General features: G+C 43.0%; 1 protein-coding gene across 4 annotated transcripts in view; it reads left to right on the forward strand.

Annotated features, from left to right (window-relative positions):
- The window catches only part of HACE1 (HECT domain and ankyrin repeat containing E3 ubiquitin protein ligase 1), a 612,560-nt gene that overhangs the window by 568,369 nt on the left and 17,062 nt on the right, over window positions 1-27,129 (forward strand). For 2 of the 4 annotated variants that reach the window (XM_068135928.2, XM_078768516.1), the window contains 2 exons: window positions 8,906-9,004; window positions 17,417-17,487. In XM_068135928.2, coding sequence (XP_067992029.2) covers window positions 8,906-9,004; window positions 17,417-17,487 — 170 coding nt within the window. Of the gene's footprint in view, window positions 1-8,905; window positions 9,005-17,416; window positions 17,488-25,892; window positions 26,103-27,129 lie in introns of those variants that run through there. The other 2 variants (XM_078768515.1, XM_068135929.2) reach the window with 2 other exon arrangements.

A 27,129-nucleotide genomic window follows, 5' to 3' on the forward strand; every position in this document is an offset into this window, starting at 1 on the left:
TTTCCAAGTCCAAATAAAGAATAGTTGCCATGGAAACAGAAAATAGTCAATTTCAAAGATTTGACCTCTCAAGATTTGACCTTCACATGATTGATTGTTATGCGGCACAAATTCGGTTGATGCATTTTCTAACTGTGGCTTAATTGGTGTTTTACATATTTTGGATAGCCTTGACCTTGACCTTTGACTAAGTTTGACCAAATATGACAAACATATACTACATATACTATACATAAGCTGTGTAAGTTTCAATTTAATATCTTTAAAATTACTGAGATTTGATAATATTAATACAATTACAAATTCTCATTTGATATAACAGAATAAAATTGTTGTCATGGAAAGTGTTGACATGTCAAAATAGCAAAATCGATCGTTCTGATTTTTGTTGAACAAATTCAGTGACCCAATATGCCAATTTTGTTCAGATTCCAAGTCAATAGGATGAACCACCTTGAGAGGCCATTTTCCCCTGCAGAGCAGGGGTTGGCCTTTTTCGGGCACCGTGGTCCCCTTTTTGAAGCAATGTTTTATGGCCAGATGCCCTTCCTGCCACCAACCCTGTTAGTCGCCTCTTGCGACACACAGGGAATTACCAGTGAGCTGGTATTCAATTTGCTGACCTCTGAAGGATGGTCTTCAGATGGACCTCTGAAGATGGAAGGATGGATGCAACACACAGGCTGAGTCAACCCCCCTGGCGTTGATTCAGCGATCGACCGGGATTCGAACCCAGGATCCTAGGATCCCAAGCCGGCACCCTAAACGCCAAGCCAACACCAGGCTTCATTCAATGGGATGGAAGTTGAAAATTTTATGTGATATTGAGCTTTGATATTTTTATCTCAAACAATAAGATTTAGTGACCCAATACGTAAGCCCTGTTCAAATTTCAAGTCATTTGGCTGAAAATTGACGATTTGATGCGATCATGACCCTTTGACCTCAACAATAGGCTTCCAGCTTTTGATGAACCAAATCAGTGATCCAATATGCTAATTCTATTTAAATTTCAAGTCAATTTGGATGGAAATTGACTTTTGTGTGACCTTGGCCTTTGACCTTTTGACCTCAAAAGCAATAGGCTTTGGTGAGCCATATGCAAACCATATTCAAATCACAAGCCAATTGGATGAAAATTGATGATTATATGTGAGCTTGATCTTTTCACTTCAAAAACAATAAGCTTCTAGCTATTATATATTCTTACCATGTGGTTAAGTTTTGTGAAGATCAGTGTAGAATTGCGGCCTGTAGGCGATAAACAGACGGACAGACAGGCAGACAGACAGAATGAAAAATCACTCAAAGAGTGACACTTGGCAAAACAGAACAAAGTAGAATGGCAGTCAGTAGAGCATCCTTTCGACCTCAAAAATAATTGGTGGTTGAATTCAGTGACCTGATATGCAAATTGTCTTCAAATTTTAAGTTAATCGGATGAAAATTGACAATTTTTGAAATTTGGCCTATGTTGACCTTTTGGCCTATGCTGATCTCAAAAATAGTTGGTGGTTGAATTCAGTTAACTGATATGCAAATCCTATTCAAATTGAAAGTCAATCGGATGAAAATTGAGGGTTTTAGAAATTTGAAAAGGTTGTTGACCTTTGGCCTATGTTGACCTTTTGACCTTAAAATAAGTAGGATTCTGTCGGACCATGAACTCTGCCATTTGGTGAAGCTTTGTGAAGATCAGTTTAAAATTGTGACCTGTAGGCAAGTATAAGTGAGCGGACAGACAAACACACAAACCGGAGTGATCAACATACTTGTCCCAAAATTTTTTTTTGGCCAAGTAATAACAGACCCGACCAACCAAAGTACTTTTGCAAGCACCAAACGGACCCGAATGCAATGCTCTGTGTCCTTTGGCGAAGATAATAAGGGGACAAAGGAATGAAAGTAGACAATCATTGGGGGTGTGAGAGGTTGGGGTTTCTTTTATATTAATTTACAAGGACATTAAAAGACTGAAAAATCAATACGGTGTGGTTGGGTTTGAACCTGAGACCCCAGTATCAAGATCGCAGTGTTTACCTTTTTTATTTTAAGATTTAAGAATGTTTTAAGCATTACAGTATTGTCAAATATTTATATTTTGTCGGCACTCCTGCAATGTTTGTGAAATGTAATATTTTTAATTACAATCCTTCAAGCAAATATCAGCAAATAACCCATATTGAGGTCACGACCGAAGTGCGGATTTAATTTAAAATGTTTAACTGCGTAAAAAATGTCGAAATAATATCGGTTACAAATGCAGTCAGCTGGGTCAAAAGCAATGAACTTGTGCAATATGAGAGAGGAAATGTGGCATTCTGAGCTGATTTGTAACTCTTTCACCACATCTTTATTCCTAATTTCACAACTTGGATAAACAAAAATCTTGACAAAGAGCAGAGCTTTTCCATTTTAATAGTTGGGAACACAGAGCAGCCTTCCAAATGCCAACTGATCAGATCATGTTTGCCTCCATGTATGTCGCCACTCCTCATTTTGGACTATGGTGGTGAGATGTGGTCCTTCTTTTAATAATAATAATAATAATAATGCATTTATTTTATATAGCGCTTTTCAGGAAGCCCAAAGACGCTTTGACAGAGTGCAAAACATAATGCATAGCAAAACATAAAAACAATTGCAAAAAAAGAAGAATCAATAGGGAAATATTCAAAGCACAAAGGAGGGAGAAGGAGAGGAGATAGTCAGGGGTTAGATGCTGTGGGTTAAATGTTGAATGCAGTGTTGAACAGGTGGGTCTTCTTGAGTGATGTTTTGAATGTCGTGAGTGAGGAGGAGTCTCTGATGGTGTGAGGTAGCGAGTTCCAGAGGGTGGGAGCAGCGATGGAGAAGGCCCTGTCCCCCCAGGATCTAAATTTGGTCCGGATGGGGGGGGGGGGGGGGGGTCAGGAGGTTGGTACCAGCAGAGCGGAGGTTGCGGGTGGGAGTGTGTCTGGAGAGGAGGTCAGCCAGGTAGGATGGGGCCAGGTTATGGAGGGCTTTGTAGGTCAAGAGGAGGATTTTGTACTGGATTCTCTGGGAGATGGGGAGCCAGTGAAGCTTGTAAAGGACGGGGGTGATGTGGTCACGGGTCCGGGAATGGGTGAGTAGACGGGCAGCGGAGTTCTGAATGTATTGGAGTTTATTGGTGATTGTTGAGGGTGAACCATAAAGGAGGCTATTGCAGTAGTCCAGACGGGAAGTGATGAAGGCGTGGATGAGGGTTTCTGCAGCCACGGAGGAGAGGGATGGACGGAGACGGGCGATGTTTTTCAGGTGAAAGAAGGCTGTCTTTGTGATCTGTTTAGGCTTTTTAGGTGTTAGGTTTAGGTTTTAGGTGAAGGCTTTTGGTTCTCATACAGTATCTGCAACAGATTATTTGGTCACACTTTTTACAGATTATTATGAGAATAATAATTTTCTCTCCTATTGAACTGACAGTTGGACAAACATCAAGGGAATCTTCTTCTTTCATATGTAAAACAAGGCTGAGGATGCACTCTGCCACTGATGCAGTGCCCTTTGTTGGTTAGGGCAGGATTTTGGAATTTCTCGCCTACTCTTCATAAATGACACCGGGGGATCTTTAATGCACAACAACTAATTCCGGCAGACAGGACGACCAGTTTAAGATGTGCATCTGAGGCACGGCACACACATTGATGAATCTTCCTGCCTGAGAAACACCGGGATGACATTTTCTAGCTGAGTCAGGATTGGTACCCATGCTCGACAGCTTTGAGGTGAGTGTGCATACCTCTTAGCCATCCTGCCAGCCCATGAAGGGAACTAACAAACAGGAAAAGAGGAGAAGGCAGAGAGGAGGAAACACTGAAGCTAGCAAGTGAGATCGTTTGCTTAGGAAAGGTAAATGGGGGTAATAAAGATTAGGGGTTAGAATTGGGGATGACAACATAGTGCAGTGCACTGCTTGCTGGAAGTCCTGGGGAGATAGGGAGACAGAACAGCCTATTATATGGAAGGTGGTTCCATAAACGGGAGAAGTGGGAAATAAGAGTTGAGGTGTGCATGAGTCAGCCTGGATTTTGGAATTTTAGCCAGGAGGGGGTTAATGGAAGAACACATACATCCTGGGGTAGAGCAGGAGGGTTGGAAGACTGAGAGAGCAGATGGAGCAATGCTGGAAAATAGACGGTAGAAAACAGAGATGCGCACCGACCCGCCTGCGATGTGATGGGAACAGACATCGTGCTTCAGCGTCTTCACAAGAGATTCCATTTTTGTGAATCTGATTGAGGAGAAAGTTTCAACATTAGTCCCTCCATGCGTGTAGTTGAGGGACTTTGTACTCGTAAGTAAAAATAAATAAATAAATAAATGCAAGAAGCACAGAGCAGAAAACCACAACCTACTTCTCATCTGGTAAGAAAGACAAAGGATCAGAAAGTTAAAGGAAATCCAGAGTGACCTCCATCAAGGACTAGCACATAATGTGTTGATTGCCCTACTAGAGTGAAGGAGTTTATGCCCTTTTTTGAAAGTTGATTGCAAACCTTTAATCGATCAACTTACCTAAAGCATCTCCTCATTCATCAGGCGTATGACGTGTGATTGAAAAATCATCTTGCCTTGAAGCTTCTGTGGTTCTTTATAATGGAAGTGCATCTCTCCATTGTACCACATTTCACACTTCTTGACATATCTAATCATTTTGCACCTTTTTCGACAATTAGATATGATTGTTTGCTTTCACTTTCTCATTACCAGTATTGTGAGCAATTTTAGGGTCTCAATACTCAATAACCCCTTTTCATTTCGCCTCGTTTCCCTCCATACTTTCCTTCTGTTATGTTCGGTTCATCTTGCTATCGATTGACCAATCCAATTTTGTGTTTTGTCTACGGTGTCGAGACTCTTGGAGGAGCTAGAACACAGAATGGAACAGGATGTAACAGAACAAAGGGGAGGGGGGGGGAGCAACAACAGGGTTGGGGAACAAACTAAAGAGAGACTTGGTGAAATAAGGGATTTGGGAAAGAATGAGAGCAAGGGGAAGACAGTGGATAAACAAGATAGATATGGCTGCAAACTCTCAATTACAGAAGTGGAAGAAAAACCTGGAAGCATAGAAAGAGGTGGGCTTGGGGAGAATTCATGAAGGTAGAAAAGATCATCGTTTTGGATTAGTCTGAGATGGTGGTGAACACTTGTCTTGAAGACTTGGAGGGAGGAATGAGATTGAAGAGAATGTGGAAGTTCGTTCCACAGGCAGGAAAAAAGAGGAACGAATGAGTGGAGGTGAGCAGCGATCCTGGATTTTGGGAGTTTCACTAGACAACAACAACAACAACATGGCATTTTAAAGGCCATTTCCCCGGCTAGAGCGGGGGTTAGCCTTGCGGTCCCCATGACAATCTTCTCCATTTTGCCCTATTTTCTGCATCTCTCCTTGTTAACCCCCTTGCCCGCATTTCTTCTTCCACCATCTTTAGCCAAGTCTTTCTCGGTCTTCCCCATCCTCTACTGCCTTCCACATTCATTTCCATCACTCTTCTCAACAAGTCACTTTCATCCTTCCTCAACACGTGACCAAACCATCTCAACCTGTTCCTCTTCACAGCATCCATCACAGGCTCTATTCCCATCATCTTTTGCAATTCATCATTTGTCTTCCTCTCTCTCAACGATACTCCGCACATCCACCGAACCATTCGCATTTCCACCCTTTCCAACCTTCGTTGCTGCTCTACGTTCATTACCCATGTCTCGCTCTCATAAATCATAACACTTCTCACACATGCAGCATACACCTTTCCCTTCAGCTTCAACAACACTCCCCTCCTCATCAGCATGCCACTCAGTTCCCGAAACTTCTTCCATGCACATCTCACTCTAGCAACCGTTGCCGAGTCTGATCCACCTTCTCCATTCAGCATGTCTCCGAGGTAGCAAAATGTTTTCACACCTTCCAGCTTCACGCCGTCTCCAAGATCGAACTCAACATTTCCTCCATCTGCAGCTCCCTCTGTGCACACCTTACATTTGAATGTAGCTGCCACACTGGTTAATGACCCTCTCAGACCACTACATTTTTGATGAACCCACTCAGCGCACATTGTACATTGAATGGACTCCGACACCCTTCCTACACACAGCACAGGGCCACTTCCCAGTTCTTTCCACCTCACCACATGCTTTACCACTTGCCATCACCCTCGTCTGTCCGATATTCACCTTCAGACCTTTTGTCTCCATACATTCCTTCCACTTGTTCATCTTTTCCTTCAGTCCATCCATACTTTCCGCAATCAACACCAGATGATCTGCATACAACTCCCACGGTAAACCCTCCTTTACGTTCTGAGCCAGCACCTCCATCACAGCTACAAATAGTAGTGGACTTAGAACCGACCCCTGATGCACTCCCACCTTCACCTCAAACTCACCAATGTTCCCGTCCTTCGTCCTTACAGCTGTGCACGCTCTTTTGTACATTGCCATCACTACTCTGATCAACCATTCCTCCACTCCTAACTTCCTCAATGCCCATGTCAATACTTTGCGTGGATCCCTATCGAATGCTTTCTCCAGATCAACAAACCCAAGAAACAACTTCTTCCTCTTCTCCATGTACTTCTCCTGCAACTGCCTCACAATGAAAAGCGCATCTGTCTTTCCTCTTCCTGGCATAAATCCAAACTGCATTTCATCGATCTTCACTTTCTTCCTTATCCTCCTCTCCAACACCCTTTCCAATGCCTTCATTCCATGCTCCAATAACTTTATCGCTCGGTACGAGCCACACTCCAGAGGGTCACCTTTCCCCTTGTGTAGAGGGACGAGGGTACTCAATTCCCAATCCACTGGAATGCGGCCTTCTTTCACCACCAGATTACAAATCTCTGTCATTCTCTTCACACCCCAACTTCCTGCTGCCACTAGAAAGGGGTTAATGGGAGACCGCGTGCATTCTGCAGAAACGTTGGGGGTGGGGGGTGGGGGAGGGTAGATTAGGGTTAGATGCTTTCGGGCTGTTACATCCTGATCAATTACGTATTTGTTCGATTTGTTTAGGTCAAGTATGTAAAGGGCAGAGGGTACAAGACCAGAAAGGAGGCACTTGAAAACAGAGCCCACTGACCTGTATGCGATGGCGAAGTAATAGGGCCATAGACTCAGCTTCATCGCTGGAGATTCCAGTATTAGTTTCCACGGTGCAAGGTGTGATGCAGTGGCAACAGCCCAAAGGGGAGAGCAGTACACCATGAAGCTGTGGATGAAGGCCTTGTAGGTGGATATGAGTTCAGATGTGCCAAGGAAGGACTTTACACGTCAGAGGATGCCCAGCTGGCGACTGGCTTTTGAGGCCAACTTAGATATGTAGCTTGAAATATTTTTACGCAAATGATATCACCGATGCAGTTTTTTAGTTCTCCGAGCTTCCTCTCTATGAAGTACAAATGAAGCACCCTGTTTCACTTTGCTTTCTGGTACCCTGCATGTTATGTGCCATCACGTAGTACATATCCTGCTTGCATGCTCTACGTCTTTAGCAGATCATGTCTTGCTCATGACACTTCAAGAGAGAAACTCGCTCAAGATGAACACTTAAAATGTTGAGTTTGCGCTTTCCCCTTTTCCCCAACTTGGCTTCGAAGATAAATACATCTTCCCTTAGTTTTTCTTCTGTCAATTATTCTTTCTTCATTTCACTTCCAGCCTTCTTCCTTAAAACAAGTTATCGAAGTGTTTGGCTTTTTGTTATACGATGCCTATTTGTTTGTTCTGTCCTTTCTTTTCAATGCGCCACATATTTCTTATTTTTGTTTTCCTGTTCTCAGTCTTCATTTGGCTGAGCCATCTTCCTTCTCTTGCTCGAGTGATCGCATTTTCTTGCAGCTATTTTGGTAAATTTGTTGCTGCTCAACCACCGTTCAAGTTGAAGTCTCGCAGAGTGGTGCATCTTCCAGAGAAATGCATCTTTGGCATGTCTGACAAATGGCCAATATTGACTTGTGCGCATGTGGCAGCGACACATAAATAGAGCTACGGTCAGTCATCCGCATCATTTTCCCGCGTCGATGGTCACATTTCACAACCCTTACTCCCCGGATTTCTTATTTGCACTTATCTGACATTCTCCCCTTCCATTTCCCCAATCGAAATTACCCTGGACTTGTGCAGATTGAGGTTGATTTTGGGGCCAACACTTTTCCAACACTTGTATCATTATCGAAATAATGCCAAAATATCCATTCGGATCCTGAAATCTTGTTTTGTTGTTGTTGATGTTTGGAAGTAGCCACAACAATTCTTTCGTGCCGATCACGATGTAAATTGGTCACACAATCATACAAATGCTGCATAAATACTGAGAGCAACAAGCATCATTATTCAATATTTAAACCGAGCGGCAACATAAATTGGGCCCGCTTATTTCCAATGCAGCGGAAAGGTCCATGTACAATAATAGGCATCTGGGAAATGAGGATGTTTTTTTTTTCACCTTTGTTTTTTGGCAAATCAAACCCCACACCGACACAACCATCCCGTCACTCTCAAGCGATTGTGTCTTTCATATTACCCGTGCCTTCTCGCTGACCTTTCTGCTCGAACCGATGTTTTCCCATTCTCGGCTTGGCCTGTCAGGATGCAGGCTCAATGGAACTGCAGCAATGAAATCATATGGATTCGGTACTGTCTGCAGTTTGGAGTTTTGATGCATTCGTATTTTCTTTGCTCTCAGTCGGTATGACGACAGTTTAACCTACCTCATCCATGAGAGAGCAAAATTAAATAATTATGCGTCACATCCTTAAAGAGAATGTTCAATAACCTGTATACTTAAGGAACGTTGGATTTGAAATGAAATCGGAGTTTAGGGCCGAATTTTCTCGAAATGCTTTCGATGATGTTTTCAGATTGTTTTCTTGCTTTGCAGGAGCTTCTGCTGTCCGGGATGCCCGAGATTGATATCGATGATTGGGAGCACAATACGGAATGCATCAGCGGGTATGATGAGGACTCGCAGGTCGTGAAGGTGAGTCAGTCTGCCTGGGCTTGGGGCACGGATTTGTGGCTTTCTACGGCACTTGCCAATATTTCACGGCAGAGTTCACACTTGTAACTAATGTACTGAACTTGTGAATTTATCATGCCTATTTGTTTGGCTTTTCGCTTGGTATTTTATAACATGATGACACATCTACAATTGAGATTAAAAATAAATCTTCTATCATTTCCGTGGCCACCCTGTACAGTCTAACATCACATATAACTTAGGACAAGGACATTAGAAGAAAGTGTACCTGTACATTAATTATAAGGACATGAGTAGAGATAAGATAAGAGCGACAAGCAGATGAGCACACTGTTGGTAGACAAATTTAGAAATATTTCTGGTAGGCCATTACTGTAGGCCAATCCATCAATATAACTCAAACGGGATGTTACAGTAACTCATAAGATATTTACTGCTGCAAGTAGGAATGATAACCCAGTCTGAGGAATTCATGAAAAAGTATGAGATCATTTATTGTGGAAGATATAGTGTTCCGATAATTTGCCGCAAACCTCAACAGATTATTCCACATTCACGGAGAGATCTCGGATTGCTATTACAATACTGGAATCACAATGAGTGATTTTTAAAATTATTTTTTAACTTCGCCACCAAAGGTGGATGGAGGTTATGTTTTTGCCACTGTCTGTTACTCGGGAAAAAAATTTTTTTGACAAGTATGTTGCTCACTCTGGTTTGTGTGTTTGTTTGTGTGTGTGTGTGTGTTTGTCTGTCCGCTCACTTATACTTGCCTAAAGGTCACAATTTTAAACTGAACTTCACAAAACTTCACCAAACGGTAGAATTGATGGTCCGACGGAATCCTATTTTTGTTGAGGTCAAAAGGTCAACGTAGGCAAAAGGTCAACAACCTTTTCAAATTCCTAAAACCCTCAATTTTCATCTGATTGACTTGAAATTTGAATAACATTTGCATATCAGCAAACTGAAACCAACCACCAACTATTTTTGAGGTCAAAAGGATGCTAAACTGAGTGCCATTCTACTTTGTTCTCTTTTTCCAGGTGTCGCTCTATGAATGATTTTTCATTTGTCTGTTTTTCTGTCTGTGAACAGGATATCTCAAAAACTTATGGATGGACTCCGACGAAACTTGTTGGATAAATTGAGTGTGTGACAAGGACGAATCCATTCGATTTTGGCAATGTCCGAATCCGAATCCAGATACGAGAATTAAATTTTTTAAAAAGTGATTCTTCACACTGCGTGATCGGGTAAAAATGATATACAGTACAGCATGATATTTCATAAAGTTGTGGATGACTTATGACAAAACTTGGTGGATGAGTTGGTCAGGTGACAAGAACAAGCCAATTAGATTTTGGTTCAGGTCCGAATCCAGATCCGGCCTATCAGTGGGATACAAAAGATAAACTGTTCAGCCTGGAGGAGGTATGCTCTCTAGCGAGTGCCGTTGTAGTTTTTATTTGTTATCGTGATATTGTGTCAGGTGTTGTGTATTAGATATTGATTGAGGTTTCAGTAGTTTTAATAGCAGATTAACGGATAATTTTATTGCACTCCAAGCGCTGCATGACGTCATCGCCGGTCGCCGAAGTGAAAGGGAGTGCTCAGTTTTCACTCCGTTTTATTTTTTTATTATATATATTTTTTTGTATACTCAATCGAGGCTCGTGAAAGAGCTATCATTGTTTGTTTGTTTGGTTGGGTGATATCTCAGCCATCCTTTGAGCTAGGAAGCTGACATTTCGGCACAATAGTGAGCACGGGCTTTGGCAAAAACGATATTTTTTGTTTTTTGATTAATCAACTAATTGATTAATTACTTAATTATTATTGGTTTATTAAGTACTTATTTCTTTTCTTTCTCATCTGGCAATATCTTGGGCACCTTTCAAGCTAGGAAGCTGATATTTGGACAAGACAATGACCAAGTGATTTGGCTGTAAAGGTGATTTTTGATTTATAGATTAATCATTTAATCGATTAATTATTCCATTTTTTCAATTAATCACTTTAAAAATTGGAAAAAGTTAGACATTTGGATGAAGCAGTGTTGGTTTAGGTATGCTATTAGCAATTGTTAGGACATTAATTATTTTACGATTATTATTTACTAGCCGAAACCCGTGGAACATCCACGGAAGGGAGGATGTGGTGTATGGATAGAGTGTACTATTATGGATGGCATAGGGGATCGCTCATGGGATCTTCTTCTTCCGTTAAGCTCCAATTTTTTCTCTTTAAGTTAAGTCAAACAATTAAACAAGTTAAGTTCCTGCCAAACAGGAAATTAGAGCAGTCTCCCTTGACATATCACGTGCCTTCGATACGGTCTGGCACCCCGCTCTGCTGACCAAACTCTCCTCTTTTGGTATCCATGGAAATCTCCACGCATGGCTGGCGGACTTCCTCTCTAGTCGTAGTCAACGTGTGGCCCTGAATGGGTTTCTCTCATCTCCTCTTCTTGTTCAGGCTGGAGTTCCACAAGGCAGTGTTCTAGGCCCTGTGCTTTTTCTGGTCTTCATCAATGATCTCTCTGACTCTCTTGAAAATCCTCTGTATCTCTTTGCTGATGACTCTACTCTCTGTCGATCCATTCTTCATCCCTCAGATCGGCAGTCTGCTGCCTCCTCACTCTCTGCAGACCTGGACAAAATCACAGGCTGGGCAAACAAGTGGAACATGTCTTTCAATCCTGACAAATCTCAAACTCTTACGATGTCTCTCCGAAAAGACCGACTGGACAACCCTCCCATCCACTTTCTGAATAATCCTCTCCAAGAAGTTCTGTCACTCAAGCTTTTGGGTCTCACTATCTGCCATGATCTTTCCTGGGAAAACCACATTTCAAATCTGGCCTCCAAAGCCATTCGCCGACTAGGCATCCTCCGTCGTGCGAAGTCCTTCCTTGGCACACCTGAGCTCCTCACCACATTCAAGGCTATCATCCGCAGCTCAATGGAATACTGCTCTCCCCTCTGGGCTGGTGCTCCTGCCTCACACCTAGCTCGTCTTCACGCTGTTGAAACCAAAGCATTCAGAATCATTGGAATCTCCCGCGATGAAGCTAACTCCAAGGGCCTCTCACTCACTCACCGCAGGCAGGTTGGTGGTCTTTCCATCTTCTACCGACTCCTCTCTGGCCTTGCCCCCCCAGCTCTCTCTGGGCTCTGTCCCGCAAATATTCCTACAGGTCGCACAAGATCTGCCTGCAACCCTCTTATGGTCAAACTGCCAAAATCAAGACTCTCTGCTCACCTTCACTCCTTCATTCCTCTTTTCTCCCGCCTCTGGAACAAACTCCCTCACTCTCTTCAATCCCACTCCACCCTCCAGGTCTTTAAAACAGCTGTTCACCACCATCTCTTATCTTCCCCCATCCAAAACCTTGATCTTTTCTACCCCCGCTAATTTCACCCCAATTCCACTTTTTTGAAATACCAACTTCTGTCCTGGAAGTCATTGGTGTCCTTGTGTTTTATACTTCTCCCTCCACCCCCCCCCCCTTCCCATCTCTCCTCCCCCCAAGCCCTCTCCCTTCCACACATCTCCCTGCTCTCAAATGTTGTGTTTGTGTGCTTCACCTTCTCTCCCCATCTTGTTTTCCGCTCCCGCTTTTTCTGTGTTTTGTTTGTCTGGTTGATTTGTTTGTGAAGTAAATGTTAGCTCTTTCACGAGCCTCGATTCAGTATACCAAAAAAAAGAAGAAAAAAAAAAAAAAGTCCAATCAGTCCTTCTCTATGCTCCAAGTGCTCAGGCCATGCCTTCCCACTCTCATACTTTTATTGCCGTTCGGTGTAGAAAGGGATTGACATATCGTTCGTCTGTTTCAGCTCGTTATCTTTAAGCTTCCTTACGTCTCGCCACCTGCTACACCTCTCTGAGTTACGAGGATTTATGCAACGCACCCCTAGTATCGCAACGTCACTCCATTTAACTTTATTAAAATGACGATAAAGACGTTTCCTTATATATCCTAATTTAAAATGTTCAAGGGAATAACAAGTACAAAAAGTTTTAATTAAAACAAAAGCCGCGTCGATGTTACACAATGCCTAGATGCAGCTGTGCCTATAACGTCGATGTTATAGGCACAGGACATTCCTATTGATTCGATTACTTGATGTTATTTTTGTGCAAAGTGAAAATATATCTCGGCAATTTCCCGTGTGTGGCGACGAATTTTTAATATATCTCGGCATTTTCCCGTCTGTTATTTCAGGCGGTGTATGACTGACCATGCTGTGATTGTAAAAAAATATATCTCGGCAATTTCTCGTGTGTAGCGACACGTGAACGAAGCTATGCTCCTCTCTCCACATTATTGTGACGACGTATAAATTAAATATTTCATCGTGACGATTGTCATCAAATGGACGAATTTTTAATATATCTCGGCATTTTCCCGTCTGTTATTTCGGGCGGTGTATGACTGACCATGCCGCGATTTAAACAAAATATATATATCTCGGCATTTTCCCGTCTGTTATTTCGAGCGGTGTATGACTGACCATGCCGCGATTTAAAAATAATATATCTCAATGGACTTGAAGTTACAGGCCTTTGAGAATTCATTTCGTTCTATAAAGGGCAACTTTCATCGGATTTTCTTCCCGTTTTTTTTCAACCGAGTCTAAAACTATGTTAGCGACTGTGAAAAATGAAATGATATATCGAATTTGATTTGAAATAAAACTGTGTGAGAGAGGAAGACACCACGGGCCTACAAAACAGGCCTCAAAGCTATGCGAGTTAATAAAATGGTGGATATTTGTTTATATGAAGCCTCTCCCACAATGGGTGGAGCTATGGTTCCCAGAATGGGTGGAGCTTTGAGGTTTTGTCTTCTCTGCAAGAACAAGAACAAGAAGAAGAAGAACAAGAAGAACAACAACAACAGCAGAGGGCACTCTATTAGCAGCGTCTGCGATGCGGCTAAAAAGACCATTTGGTTCACACCACCCATGTTCACACCACTCGACTGTCCAATCAGCGGACAGCTCGCTTCGCCTTCACCCAGCAGACGCCAATACGATGGCGTCGTAAGATGGCGTCGTATCGGCAGTTAATCGGATGCTTTTGGGCCCCAACATCGGCTAATTCAGATTTTTCGAGTATGGCTGTACGTGATAAACAAAGAGCGCGGTTCGTAGATCATAAATCCATTAGTGCCGTGGGCATCGGGTCACTGGATGCGGCGTAAAAGGGATAACAAAGTCGAGTCCTTACGCTATTATTATATAGATTTTAATTATGCAATTAATCAATTAATCAATCAATTATTGTACACTGCTCCCTCACAATTCCATCTCTATATACTGCACAGCGGCATCACCAGGCACCGAAGGCGCCCGAGCAATGTCGCGCACTGTAGAATATGTTATTTATTTATTTCACATGGGGGCAGTGTACTTTGAATGTATCTGTACTTGTTAGTTTTATTTTGAAGCATGTGTCTAAGGCCTAATTGTTTCTCTCTGCTAGTCGAGCAGTTTCATTAGTGTAAATATGGTTGTGAAACGTATTAATTGAGAATGTGTGTAAGGATTCTGTTAAGAGTTAGAGTTCAGTATAGTGGAGTAAGGCTTCTATATTTAAGGAAGGCAAACCTTGTGGATATGAGGAGAGAGAGCTGGGAGAAGATAACAATAGGGCAATCAGCATCAAATAAATGGGAAATCTTCAAGGAGCAAATGTGTTGTGTGCAGAGTAATTACATTCCAATGAGGTATAAAATTAGAGGCAGAATGAGATCAAGGTGGTTGAGTAAAGAGGTAAGGAGTGTGAAAAAGGATAAGCAAGCCATTTATTAGGTAGCTACAAAATACCAGGACTGGAGTCAGATTTGTATAAGTATAACTGCAAACAGAGGCTAGTTAAGAAAATATTGCGGTAAACCTAAAGAGAATATGACAAGGATATGGCTAAGTTTGAATTTGCTTATGTGTCCATCTTTTCCACCCCTTGCATCCTCTTTTACTCCTTTGGCACCCCCTTTATTTATCCAAGTCTCCCTCTATTTTATTCTTCAAATCTGCTGTTGGTGTTTCCCACATTTTTATATTGTTATTTTTGTTCTGTTCTGTCCTGTTCCATTCAGTGTTCTACCTCTTCCACAAGCCTTGACTTTGTATGCAAAAAAAAAAAAAAAAAAAAAAAAAAAAATATATATATATATATATATATGGTGATAATGAAAGGCAGTGTCCGTCCATCCATCTGTCTCCTCCATAACTCCAAAATCATGAAACCTAGCAGCCCCAAACTTTGCATGCATACACCTGGACCTCCAACAGATTGCAATGATGAAAACTGGGTGTTTGTGTGTTATAACACCCTTTTTGAAGATGATTAACCAGGTGCTCATAAGAAAAAAAACAAAAAAGACTTACCGATATGGTGGCCCACCATCTTGGTCAGCCTACTGCACCTCACTGGGTTCTTAAGCTTCCATTTTGTTTCGGCCTACTCAAATGTGCCTTGCCTTGGAAACACGATCGATTTATCATTGCATAATTGAAGCATATTAACAAAATCTGGACTCGGATATGAGGATTGGATGCTGTAAACTAAATAAATGTCCAAATCTGGAGTGAAATCTGACAAAATTTACCATATCTAGCGATTTTATAACTAAGTGTATATATTCATTTATTTCAGTAAGGCTGTGATTCTGCTTCTGGGGTTAGTTTTTTTAAATTTAACTTCATGATATTTTAAAACTTAATTCATACTTCCATGGGATAGGGCATCACTCCATTGTATTGTGATCTGTTTTTAAAATTCCCTCTAGATGATGGACTCAGATTGCATATATTTTTGAATATGATTAACCACCAATTGGTGAATGCTATCCAGGCTGCTTTCGCAAGCCATGACGTTACAGTAGACAGAGCTGCCTTTTTGTTTTATGTACCTATTTTTTCGTTGACTAACACTTTTGTGCGATATAGTCACTCTCCCTCTCCCCTGCCCCCTACTTCCTCGCTCCATCCTCCTTCCCTTCTCTCTCTCCTCCCTGCTCCTCCTCCTCCTTGCCCCCCCCTCACCCCTCCTCGCCCCCCCTTCCTCCTCCCTTCCCTTCTCCTCACTGTTTCCCTCCCTTTTCCTCTACCTCACCCCTCTCCTTCCCCTCCCCTCCTCTTCTACCCCTTCTCCTTCCCTGCCCCCTCCTCCTCTCCTCCTCTCCTCCCCCTTTCTCTTCCCTTCCTCCTTCCCCTCCCCCTTTCCCTTCCCCCTCCCTCTCTCTCCTCCCCTTCCCCTTCCTCTCTGCCTCCCTCCTCTCCTACTCCCCTCCTCTTCTCCTTCCCCCTCTCCCCCCCCCCCCTCATTCACATTCCCGTCAGGAAGCGACTCCTTGTTACCCGGAAATGCTGGGTACTTGCAGTGTGTGATCGATTTGCAATTGCTTCAATGGCAGATATTTGAATGTCATCTATCGAGTGATCTGGTTGAGTGAAACGTCTATTGAGTGAAATGCTCCCTCCTCTCCCCATCTCCCCTGTGTGGGAACCTCCACACCCTCCCTTTTGCAGTGTGCATGCTGTGGGAGTGGGGGGGGGGGGGGGGGGAGGTGGAGAATGATGAGGGGGTGAATGATGAGGGGGTGGGCACGGGGGAAAGATATGAGGTGTTGGAATCACATTTTACATTACATGGAATTACACATTACAAACTGTATTTCCCATGTGCATGGACATGTATTCACATGTTATGTGAAGTGAATAAATTATGTAGATTACATCTTTTCTGGATCTGACGCGTTGCCAGTAACCATTTTGTTAAACTCTATGTGCAGAATCGAACTCAATATGTCCAAATGACACACATATATGTCCATGTGTTTCCCACCGGTGCCCCACTACTACTATTAATAATATTTGTACTTTAAATATTATTTTATTTTAACATGTTCCACCTCCCTCACCCTCTCCAACCATTGAGATCGGGTCTGTGACCTAAGATGGATTTGTTTGGTCTGGTGTTGATGTAGCGCACGCACGATGGGCCGAATGTCCTCCTCCTGCGTCAAAGTTCCTTGTTATTCCTTGTTAGCTTGCACCAGATCGACTCTGTTTTGGCAGTGATCCCTGATAATTTAGTTCACACTAAAACCAAGTGGAATTACCTGGATACGACACCTAGCTTGCTGTGAACCTTCCCCGCACTGCCACGCATTCCAAAGAAAAACCCCAAAAAAACTTGTTCGTCCTTTGAGATGAAGTAATAGACTTTGGCAGCAATCACAGTTGGAATGACTTCCCATTACAGCGTAATGTTTCTGATGTTGTAGGACTGAAATAACCGAATGAAGTATCAGCAAATTTGTATCTGCGAGCCGGTGCAGGCGAAAATAACATGAAACGATGGCGAGCGGCTGCACGCTTACACGGTTTGTGTGTGTAGTGGTTCTGGCAGGTGGTGGGTGAGCTGACCCAGGAAGAGCGGGTGTTGTTGCTCCAGTTTGTGACAGGAAGGTAAGATAAGCTGCTTCTGGTGTGTCTCTGCATCACAGGCTTCACCGCCTAAGCAACCTGCTTTGTGAGCTGCCCGCAATCTGATTGGAATAATAGGAGAAGCTTGATCATGTAGTCACACTGAACTTGACATTTCCTTTAAGCATTGATCAATTGTACACATGCCATGAGGGGTTTGCTTATTGGGACGTGGGAGGACACCTGATGTTTGCGCAACATTGCAAGTTTGTGGAGCCTTCGGTTAATGCTATGTTAATGTTGACAAAAGTGTGATATCACAGGAACTGTTTATTAAGTTGTATACCTATGAGTTAACAAAGTCACAATGCTGGATTAATAAGAACTCGAGGATATACCTGTTACGGACGGATGATGGAATGGTATCAAATTTGATGGTGCGTAGAACAACAAGAAAAACGCAACGATCCGATGACGACCTGAATAAATGGAGACAACAACGAGATTGGTGCTCGGTGGAGCGCATACCTCCACCAGGCTGAACAGTATGTTTTGTATCCCACTGAAAGGCCGGATCTGGACCTGAACCAAAATCGAATTGGCTTCTTGTTGTCACCTAACCAAATCATCCACCTTGTTTTGTCATAATCCGTCCACAACTTTTTGAGATATCGTGCTATATCGTTTTCCGCCCCATCGCTTTGGTGAAGGAATCACTTAAAAATTATCGTATCCGGATCCAGATTCAGATTTTCACCAAAATTGTATGGATTTGTCCTTGTCACACACCCAACCTGTCCACCAGGTTTCGGCGGAATCCGTGCACAACTTTTTTAGATACCACGCTATATATCAGTTTTAGCCCGATCTCTCAATGGTGAAGAATCACTTAAAAATTAAATAATTATTGTATCCAGATTTGGATTCAGATCTTCACCAAAATCTAATAATTTCGTCCTTGTGACATACCCAAGCTCTCCACCAAATTTTGGCCAAATCCCTCCGCAACGTTTTGAGATATCCTTGTCACAAACAGACAGACAGGGATGAAAAGATAACCTCCATCCACCTTCGATGGCAGAGGTGACTAGAGAGTTCATAGAATATGTTTCCCCATGCAGTGTTCAGGTATGTACTGAACTTAAATTTAAATAAAATTAAGATTTTAAAGATTGTTGAGAAAATTTCCAGAAGTTTAGCGCGATTGAAGCAGTCCTATACACCACTCTTATACACCACCCTATTTAACATGTCGAAGTACTGCCAAATGGAAAAGGATGGCAATTTGTGTTCTAGAATGTTCAAGTATGTAATTCAATTTAAATAAAATAAAGATCGTAAAAGTCATATAAATAAATTGATTCTGTTATTTGCTGCTGTCCTAAAATCTGCTGCTTTTGCATTTCCTCTCTGCCCTTTTCACTGTGTCACTTAACACAGGTCATCTTCCATCTGCTTGGAAATCCACCAACATTACAGCATTACATAAAGAAGGTGCAAAAACGGGTCTGCTCAACTACAAAACAATTTTCTTATTTCCAATCATCAGCAAGGTCATTATTGTGTCCGTCATCGCAGTTGACATAAAATCATTCCTTTTCTCCAGCAGCCTCATCTCAGATTATCAATGCGGATTCACACCTGGTCACTCTACTTTGGACATGAAAGTCTACTTTCCACCACCATTTCAGGTCATCCCCCATCCAAAGCTACTTCTACTCTCCCAATGTCCACCATATCAGTGATGAGATCAGGGCCGTCTCTCTGGACATATCTCGAGCTTTGTGATACAGTCTGGCATTGTGCCTTGCTCTCCAAACTGTCTGCCTATGGACCAACTTGGATTACTGACTTCCTCCACTCTCATAGCCAACATGTGACTCTCAATGGAACCCTTTCTTCTCTTCTCCCTATCAAGGCTGAAGTACCCCAATACAGTGTTCCGCCTTGGCATACCCCAATGTGAAAAGTCCTTTTTTGGCACACCTGACTTCCTATCCACCTTCAAGGCTTTCATATACAGCTGGACAGAGTAATTCTCTCCCCTCTGGGCTAGTTCCCTGCCTCACATATTGCTCAGTATTATGCTTGGAAACCAAGGCTTTCTAGATTATTGGAATCTATAGCGATGAAGCTGAGTCTGTGGGCCTATCACTTTGCCATCGCTAACAGGTTGGTAGTCTCTCTGTCTTCTTCCGCATCATTTCTCGTCTTGCACCCTCTTCGCTCTACATGTTTTCCTCCCCTCTGCCCCCCCCCCCCCCAAACCCCAAGTATCTGCAGGATGCTCGTGGTCCAGCAGCAACCCCATCCTAGTCAAATTGCCTAAATCCAGAACCACTTCTCACCTCCACTCATTTATTCCTCTTTTTTCACAATGTGTCAGTGATAGTTGGAGCAATGAGAATGATGAAGAAGAACCTGGCGAGATCTTTAAAACGTTCCCGGAAAATATTACAACCAACAAACTATAATTGGAGAATTTCTGGGATTCGGTGACGATCCTGAAAAGAGCTCTCAGAACAAAGATTTGACAACAACAAAACTTCACAACTTGGTCCTTGGTCCGTGATCCTTTGGCGAAATTAAGGTGGATACTTTGGGACCTCGGGGACTCCGTTCCACCGTCTGAAACCCATAAATGGAGATTACAACCACAGGGAGAGACCCAGTCCTTTTATTTATATAGAATAGAGACAGAACTATATAGTGTAGCAGCATAGCAAACCTGTTGTGCATTTTGTGATACAAGCACCAAATTTGGCACAAATGTACATTAATATGTTGCGAACATTTTCAGATATTGGGCCACTTGAAATTCTCTCTTTATGTCCGCCATATTGGATTTCAAAATGGCCGCCACTTGAAATCTACATTTGCTATTATCTCTGGACGTAATGCAGCTATTGACTTGATTCTGGTATCTAAATGTATGTTTTTGGGGGCAAGGAATCCAATGGTACCAATTTCAACTTAATATTATCTATCACAGTCTGTTATATAATTTTATTTGGAAATTATCTAGGCAAATATTGGATTCAACACAATACTTTGAAAAGAATGTCTTAGTTCTGTAAATGTCTTAGGTATAATACTGACATGCTACATGGTCTAGTATTTGAGGCTAGGTGTACTGGTATCTGAGGCTAGGTATATACCGGTACTGAAGATACGTGTACATAAACAGTGTCATGTTAACAAGTTCAGCATTGCCACAAGTACATGTATGTTGTTGACTCATCGTCATGTGCAGTCCCCTTCACACACACAGAGGGCTGTGCACTGAAGGGCAGCCTTTTTGCACTTGCAGCGCCTCACACACCCTTTCTTGCACTTGCAAGAAACCAGCTCAATGCAGCTGTGAGCTGCCTCAGTTAGCCTGGTCCAGTAAGGTGTGTACTGTCCTTCTCCAGTCCTTGACCAACCCCAGTTGGTTGGTGGAGGGAGCTCTGGTGCTGGCAGCAGTATCTGACCCCACACATGTCCACCTTGATACACTGCCCTCTTGACATGTTCCTCCAGAGCTGCCTTCGTTGGAGGGATGAGCTGCACATTGTTCTTCCTTGCGAAGAGTTTCCTCCTGGCCTTGTCAATGTCTGTGCATTTGCTGGTTCGATCATACAACAGGATCACGAACCTCTCGATGATGCGCATTGCATCGTCTGGTATGTCACGAGGTGCAGAGGACAGCAGCAGCAGCGCCTCAGTGAGTTCTGGCAGTACCGTCCAGACTGCCCACGCAGTGTTCTTGCCATGTCTATGAAAACTAGACACAGTGTCGCATCCAGTTAGAGCGTGGAACATTGGCAGTGCACGAGCCTTCTCTCGTCCCAATCCAGCTGCTATTTCGTGTGCTGCTAGGTATCGGAAACTCTGGCCTGTTCCGAATGCCAGCCACAGTTTGTCTTCTGGTTGCAACTCCTGTGCCAGGGACACTGCCAGCACCACAACATCGGTGTCTACAGTCCGGATGAGTATTGCATGGTGTCCATGCTGGACTGCGTGAGATGCATGCAGCAACATCCGACTGTCAGCCTCTTCATGGTTACATGGGGCGAGTGAGGTCAGATCTGGCAGTAGTGGCTTGCTGAGCACTGCCTCTCCATCAGTAATGACGAGTTGCTTGTCCTCCTGGTCAAACCATTCCATGAGAGCTGCTGAGAGGAACCTGAACAGCTCGGTCTTGTTGCTGTCCACTCGTAGGAAGTTCTGCCAGTTTCCTGGTATGGCTGCGGCAGCCACCACACGTCTCCGCACACCTTGTCCCCGCTTTGCACGTGTACTACCTTTCAGTGAATCAGCAAGGTAAGTATCCCAGACCAGATCCAGGCGTGACACTGTTTGCAGCTTCGTGGACATATATGGGATGAAGATCTGTTGTGCATACTCTTCAAAGGTCTTTGATGCAGCCGGCTTCAGCATCTGGACGATGGCTGCTCCATCAAGCACAATACAGGTCGTGACAGGAGTCTCTGTCTTTGCGTCGGAGACTTCTTCCAAGCATGTGAGGAGATCACTCTTGGTACCAGTGCAGAGGCTTCCACCATCAGACAATGCAGGAGGACATGCCTGATTCTCGTGACAAAAGAACTCCTCAAGGTTTCCATCCCTCTGGCAGCCAATGTACAGGCGTGCGAAGAGTTCACGGTCATTCTTGATGGAGGCGAGCTGTTGCTGACCTTTGCTCTGGCTTCTTGGAGTGGAAGTGCTGAACACCTTCAGCTTGTTACGAGGAATGGGTGCGTCCACTGCCTTTGTTCTGTCCAACAGACACTCTCTGGTGAAAGCCTCGAACTGCTCTTGGCCAATCCTCTTGGCATTCATCACGGTCTCCACAGCAGCAGGATCTGCGATCTCCTTTGTGTCCAGTTTTGTGGACTAACAGACAAACAGACATACAGACAAGCTGGGATCAAAACATTACCTCCTTCCACCATTGAGTGTAGAGGTAAACATCATGGAAATTATATCATGCCCTAGATTTAATTCATGCTTACCCGTGTATTTGCTTCACTGGTTCACAATGTCTTTTGCATACATGTAATTCAGACTCTCGTCTTCATTGCTGACCACACAATGTTGTCTAGCTGAGCCCAGATTGTATGTAATTAACTCATTTATGTGGAGTCACAAGGTGATTTAAACACAGCCACACACAAAGAACACAGTTGATGTGGGTCAACACACATGCAGCCTCTCTACTCTTTTATTTGGGTCAGGGCTGTGATTAAAGACATGTAGTGAAGTCATGTTTGTAAACATTGTTAAAGACATGCTACAGTGCATTGTTAAGGAAACAAGACAGATGGAAGCCTATACAAGAAATTTCTGTACTCTAGAAACACAAAAGATGGCTTAAAGGGTCTAGGAAAAGGGGATTATGCATGTTTGGTATTTATTGACAATATGAATGTAATGTTACATAAAATATGCATATGAAAAACACAAATGAATGGGTCACTTTGTTTCCTAATGGGATATGAATTTATATTTTAGACTGCCAGTATATATGAGCTTGTCTGAGTTGTTACTAGTGATTTAGTATAGTTTTTTATTTTATTTATATTTACAGAACTAAGACATTCTTTTCAAAGTATTGTGTTGAATCCAATATTTGCCTAGATAATTTCCAAATAAAATTATATAACAGACTGTGATAGATAATATTAAGTTGAAATTGGTACCATTGGATTCCTTGCCCCCAAAAACATACATTTAGATACCAGAATCAAGTCAATAGCTGCATTACGTCCAGAGATAATAGCAAATGTAGATTTCAAGTGGCGGCCATTTTGAAATCCAATATGGCGGACATAAAGAGAGAATTTCAAGTGGCCCAATATCTGAAAATGTTCGCAACATATTAATGTACATTTGTGCCAAATTTGGTGCTTGTATCACAAAAGGCACAATTCTTTTGAATATTTGGGCTAAGCCGCCCCACTAATAATAAAATTATGATTATCTGAATATGCCATTTGTAGTCAATTATATTTCGTATGATCAACACAAAATGGCAAAGATCAACCCACTCTCTTCTCTGTGGGTGAAGCCTTCACTCCCCTTCTTTACTCCCTGTCCTTTACTCCCCTTCCTTTACTCTCCTTCTTTTGCTCCCCTTCCTTTACTCCCCTTCCTTTACTCAACTTCCTTTACTCCCCTTCCTTTACTCTCTTCATTTGCTCTACTTCCTTTTCTTTATTTCCTTTACTCTACTTCTTTTACTCCCCTTCCTTTACTCCCCTTCCTTTACTCTCCTTACTTCACCCTACTTCCTTTACTCCCCTTCCTTTACTCCCCTTCCTTTGCTCTCTTCCTTTACTCCCCTTCCTTTGCTCGCTTCCTTTACTCTACTTCCTTTACTCCCCTTCCTTTGCTCTCCTTACTTTACTCCCCTTCCTTTACTCCCCTTCCTTTGCTCTCTTCCTTTACTCCCCTTCCTTTGCTCTCTTCCTTTACTCTACTTCCTTTACTCCCCTTCCTTTGCTCTCCTTACTTTGCTCTATTTCCTTTTCTCTATTTCCTTTACTCTACTTCCTTTACTCTCCTTACTTTACTCTACTTCCTTTACTCCCCTTCCTTTGCTCTTCCTTTGCTCTACTTCCTTTTCTCTATTTCCTTTACTCCCCTTCCTTTACTCTCCTTACTTTACTCTACTTCCTTTACTCCCCTTCCTTTGCTCTACTTCTTTTTCTCTATTTCCTTTACTCTACTTCCTTTACTCCCCTTCCTTTACTCCCCTTCCTTTACTCTCCTTCGTTTACTCTACTTCCTTTACACCCCTTCCTTTACTCCCCTTACCATTGTCCCCCTTCCTTTATTCCCATCATAGGTAGTTAGTAATAGTGGGGCGGATGGGGGCGATCGCCCCGAGCATGAACATAGATGGAACGCGAACATAGATGGACGGCCGGGGGAAGCTTGGCCCAAGTCTTTCACGAACCGGCCTGGTTAGGCCTGACATTCGCCTAGTTAGGGCAGGAATTTGAAATCTGGCCATGGTGCCGGTGATACTCGCCTACTCTTTGCGAAGGACACCATGGGGGGGGGGGGGGGTCTATTAACGTCCACCAACGCGTGCTGGCAAACGGGACTCCCAGTTTAACTTCCATCCGAGGGAAGGCACACACAATGATGAATCACTCTGCCTGTGAAACACCGAACTGACAGTTTGTAGTTGGGTCGGGATTCAAACCCAGGCTAGACAGGTTAGAGACGAGTGTGCGTACCTCTCGGCCATCCTGTCAGCCAACTTATTGCATAAATATATAGGAGGAAAATAAAGTTCCATCAAAGTAATAAAAGTTACTTATTTGCTTTCAAAACTTAATTTTTCTATCTTATTACACTTTGTCATTTATAAAGGGAATTGAAAGTGAAGAAGGCGCTGGCACTTGAGGGGTCTGGACAGAAGGGTAAACGTGGTGAGAGGCCTCAGCGAGTGTGTTCGGCTGGCAGGATGGCCTCAGGGTACGCACACTCGCCTCTAAGCTATCTCACCTGGGTTTGAATCCTGTTCCTGCCCCAGCTGTAAACTGTCATCCTGTTGTTTCACAGTCGGGGTGATTCATCAATGTGTGTAGTCCCTCGAATGGACGTTAAATTGGGTGTCGCATCTGCCAGCAATAGTTAATGGACGTTAAAGTTTCCATGATGTTCTTTGGGAAGAGTAGGGTAGCTCTGGTCTGCTGTTGAGCCTGCTGGGAAGCTTGGAGCTCTTTCATATGCCCCCCCCCCCCCCCCCCCCTATATAGTTAGCCAGTTAAGAGGAAGCATCGTTCATTTTTTCAGGAAAGCACCAAATTTGGCACAGATGTAGTATGGACCTATACAATTGTTTTCCTGAGGGGCGCCCAAAAATTCAGAACCCCTGGTGGCCGCCATATTGAATTTCAACATGACCACCCTCTGTGACCTATTTCCCTCAATAACTTCTATACTATGAGCGATAACACCACAGTTCCAGTGTCTTACCCCATGTTTTCATGGTCTCTGAATCCAATGGGATCAATTGCATAAAGATTGGCATCCATCATCTTTAATTTCAAGATGGCCGCCATGGTGTTTCCATTTTCCTTGAATCTCTCATAGTATTTTAGGTAAAATTTCAATTCCAAGTGATACACATTGTTTTATTGGTCTCTGATAACAATGGAATGGTATTAATTAATCAAAGTTACATGGGGTAAGACACTGGAACTCCCCTCAGGAAAACAATTGTATAGGTCCATACTACATCTTGCACCAAATGTAATGTTTCGATACTATAGTATGCCATGTAAGACGTGTCTGCCACAGCGTTTGATTGCCATTATTTAATTAGTTTATCTAATCACAATCTAATCAATAATAATAATACTTTATCTGTGTAATACATGTCCATTATGTCACTTTTATTTTATGTATGAATTATTTTATTTTTTTCAAGTCCTATTTCTTTCTTTCAGATTGAGAAAATGTCCAAGAAGTTCACCCTGGTTCAACCTCGCCCTAGTGGGAGCCATGATGATCCACCAGACATCCCATCAACTGACTGGAGTCTATGCGTCCTTTGTCAAGAGACGACATCAGAATCGCTTCAACAGCCAAAGAGGGGCACATGCTTGGATGCTGATGTGAGCTGCAAGTTGTTGGATGGTCAGCTGAAGTTAGCACAGGAAAAGGGCTACGATCCATTCAAGATCGACCTCGATCGCATTGATGATGGCAATGGCATTGAAATGACATCGATATCGAACACTGCATCATGGCATAAGTCCTGCAGAAGTAAACTTTCTGTCTCCAAAATTGATAGGTACGCCTCTGCCAAGAAGCGGACATTAGATGGATCAGAAGCACAGCAGGGAGGTAGTCCAGTGAAAACACGTCGTCTCATCAATCTGTCGCACATTAGTGAGCAATCAGAACCAACTTGTTTATTTTGTGATGGACTGGGTGGAGATGCTGGACTCCATAGGGCTTCTACATTTGGTTTAGACGAAAATGTCCGACGCTATACTGTAATGCTGAAAGACACTCACTTGCTAAGAAAACTTGCTGGAGGAGATATGGTGGCTATTGAGGCTAGGTATCATAAGCGGTGTCTAAGTGCACTTTACAACCGTGCCTCGAAAGTGTTCTTAGGTCATCAATCTAACAAAGCAGACAGGGAAGAGGATCCAAGGTGTCGTAGCATTGCCTTTGCTGAATTATTGTCTTACATTGAAGAGGCACGGAAGTGTGAGCAGGGTCTTGCCACTGTCTTTAGGTTAGCAGATTTAGTGAATATCTACAAAGACCGACTGAACGACCTTGGTGTTGGAGAGGATGTGAATTTGAATTCCACACGTTTGAAAGACAGCTTACTGTCATACTGTCCATCCCTGTCAGCCATTAAAAAGGGTAATGATGTGATGCTAGCTTTTGACACTGATGTTGGGGATGCTCTGAAGAGAGCTTGCGAAAGCTACTTCGATGCTGCAGCTATTAACTTGGCCAGGGCAGCACAGATAGTGAGAAGACAGATCTTTCAAGGGAATTATTGTTTTAATGGGACTTTCGCAGATGCCAGCATTCCAAGTTCTCTCTTAGTTCTGGTGACCATGATTTTAGAAGGCCCTAGCATTGTGCATCAGACAGGGAAAGAGGAGTCAGTTGCAAAAGCAGGTAGGACTATTGCACAGTTGCTTGCATTTAGTAGTGTGA

Source organism: Myxine glutinosa, chromosome 14, assembly GCF_964187855.1.
Source record: "Myxine glutinosa chromosome 14, kmMyxGlut1.1, whole genome shotgun sequence".
Taxonomy (NCBI): Eukaryota; Metazoa; Chordata; class Myxini; order Myxiniformes; family Myxinidae; genus Myxine; species Myxine glutinosa.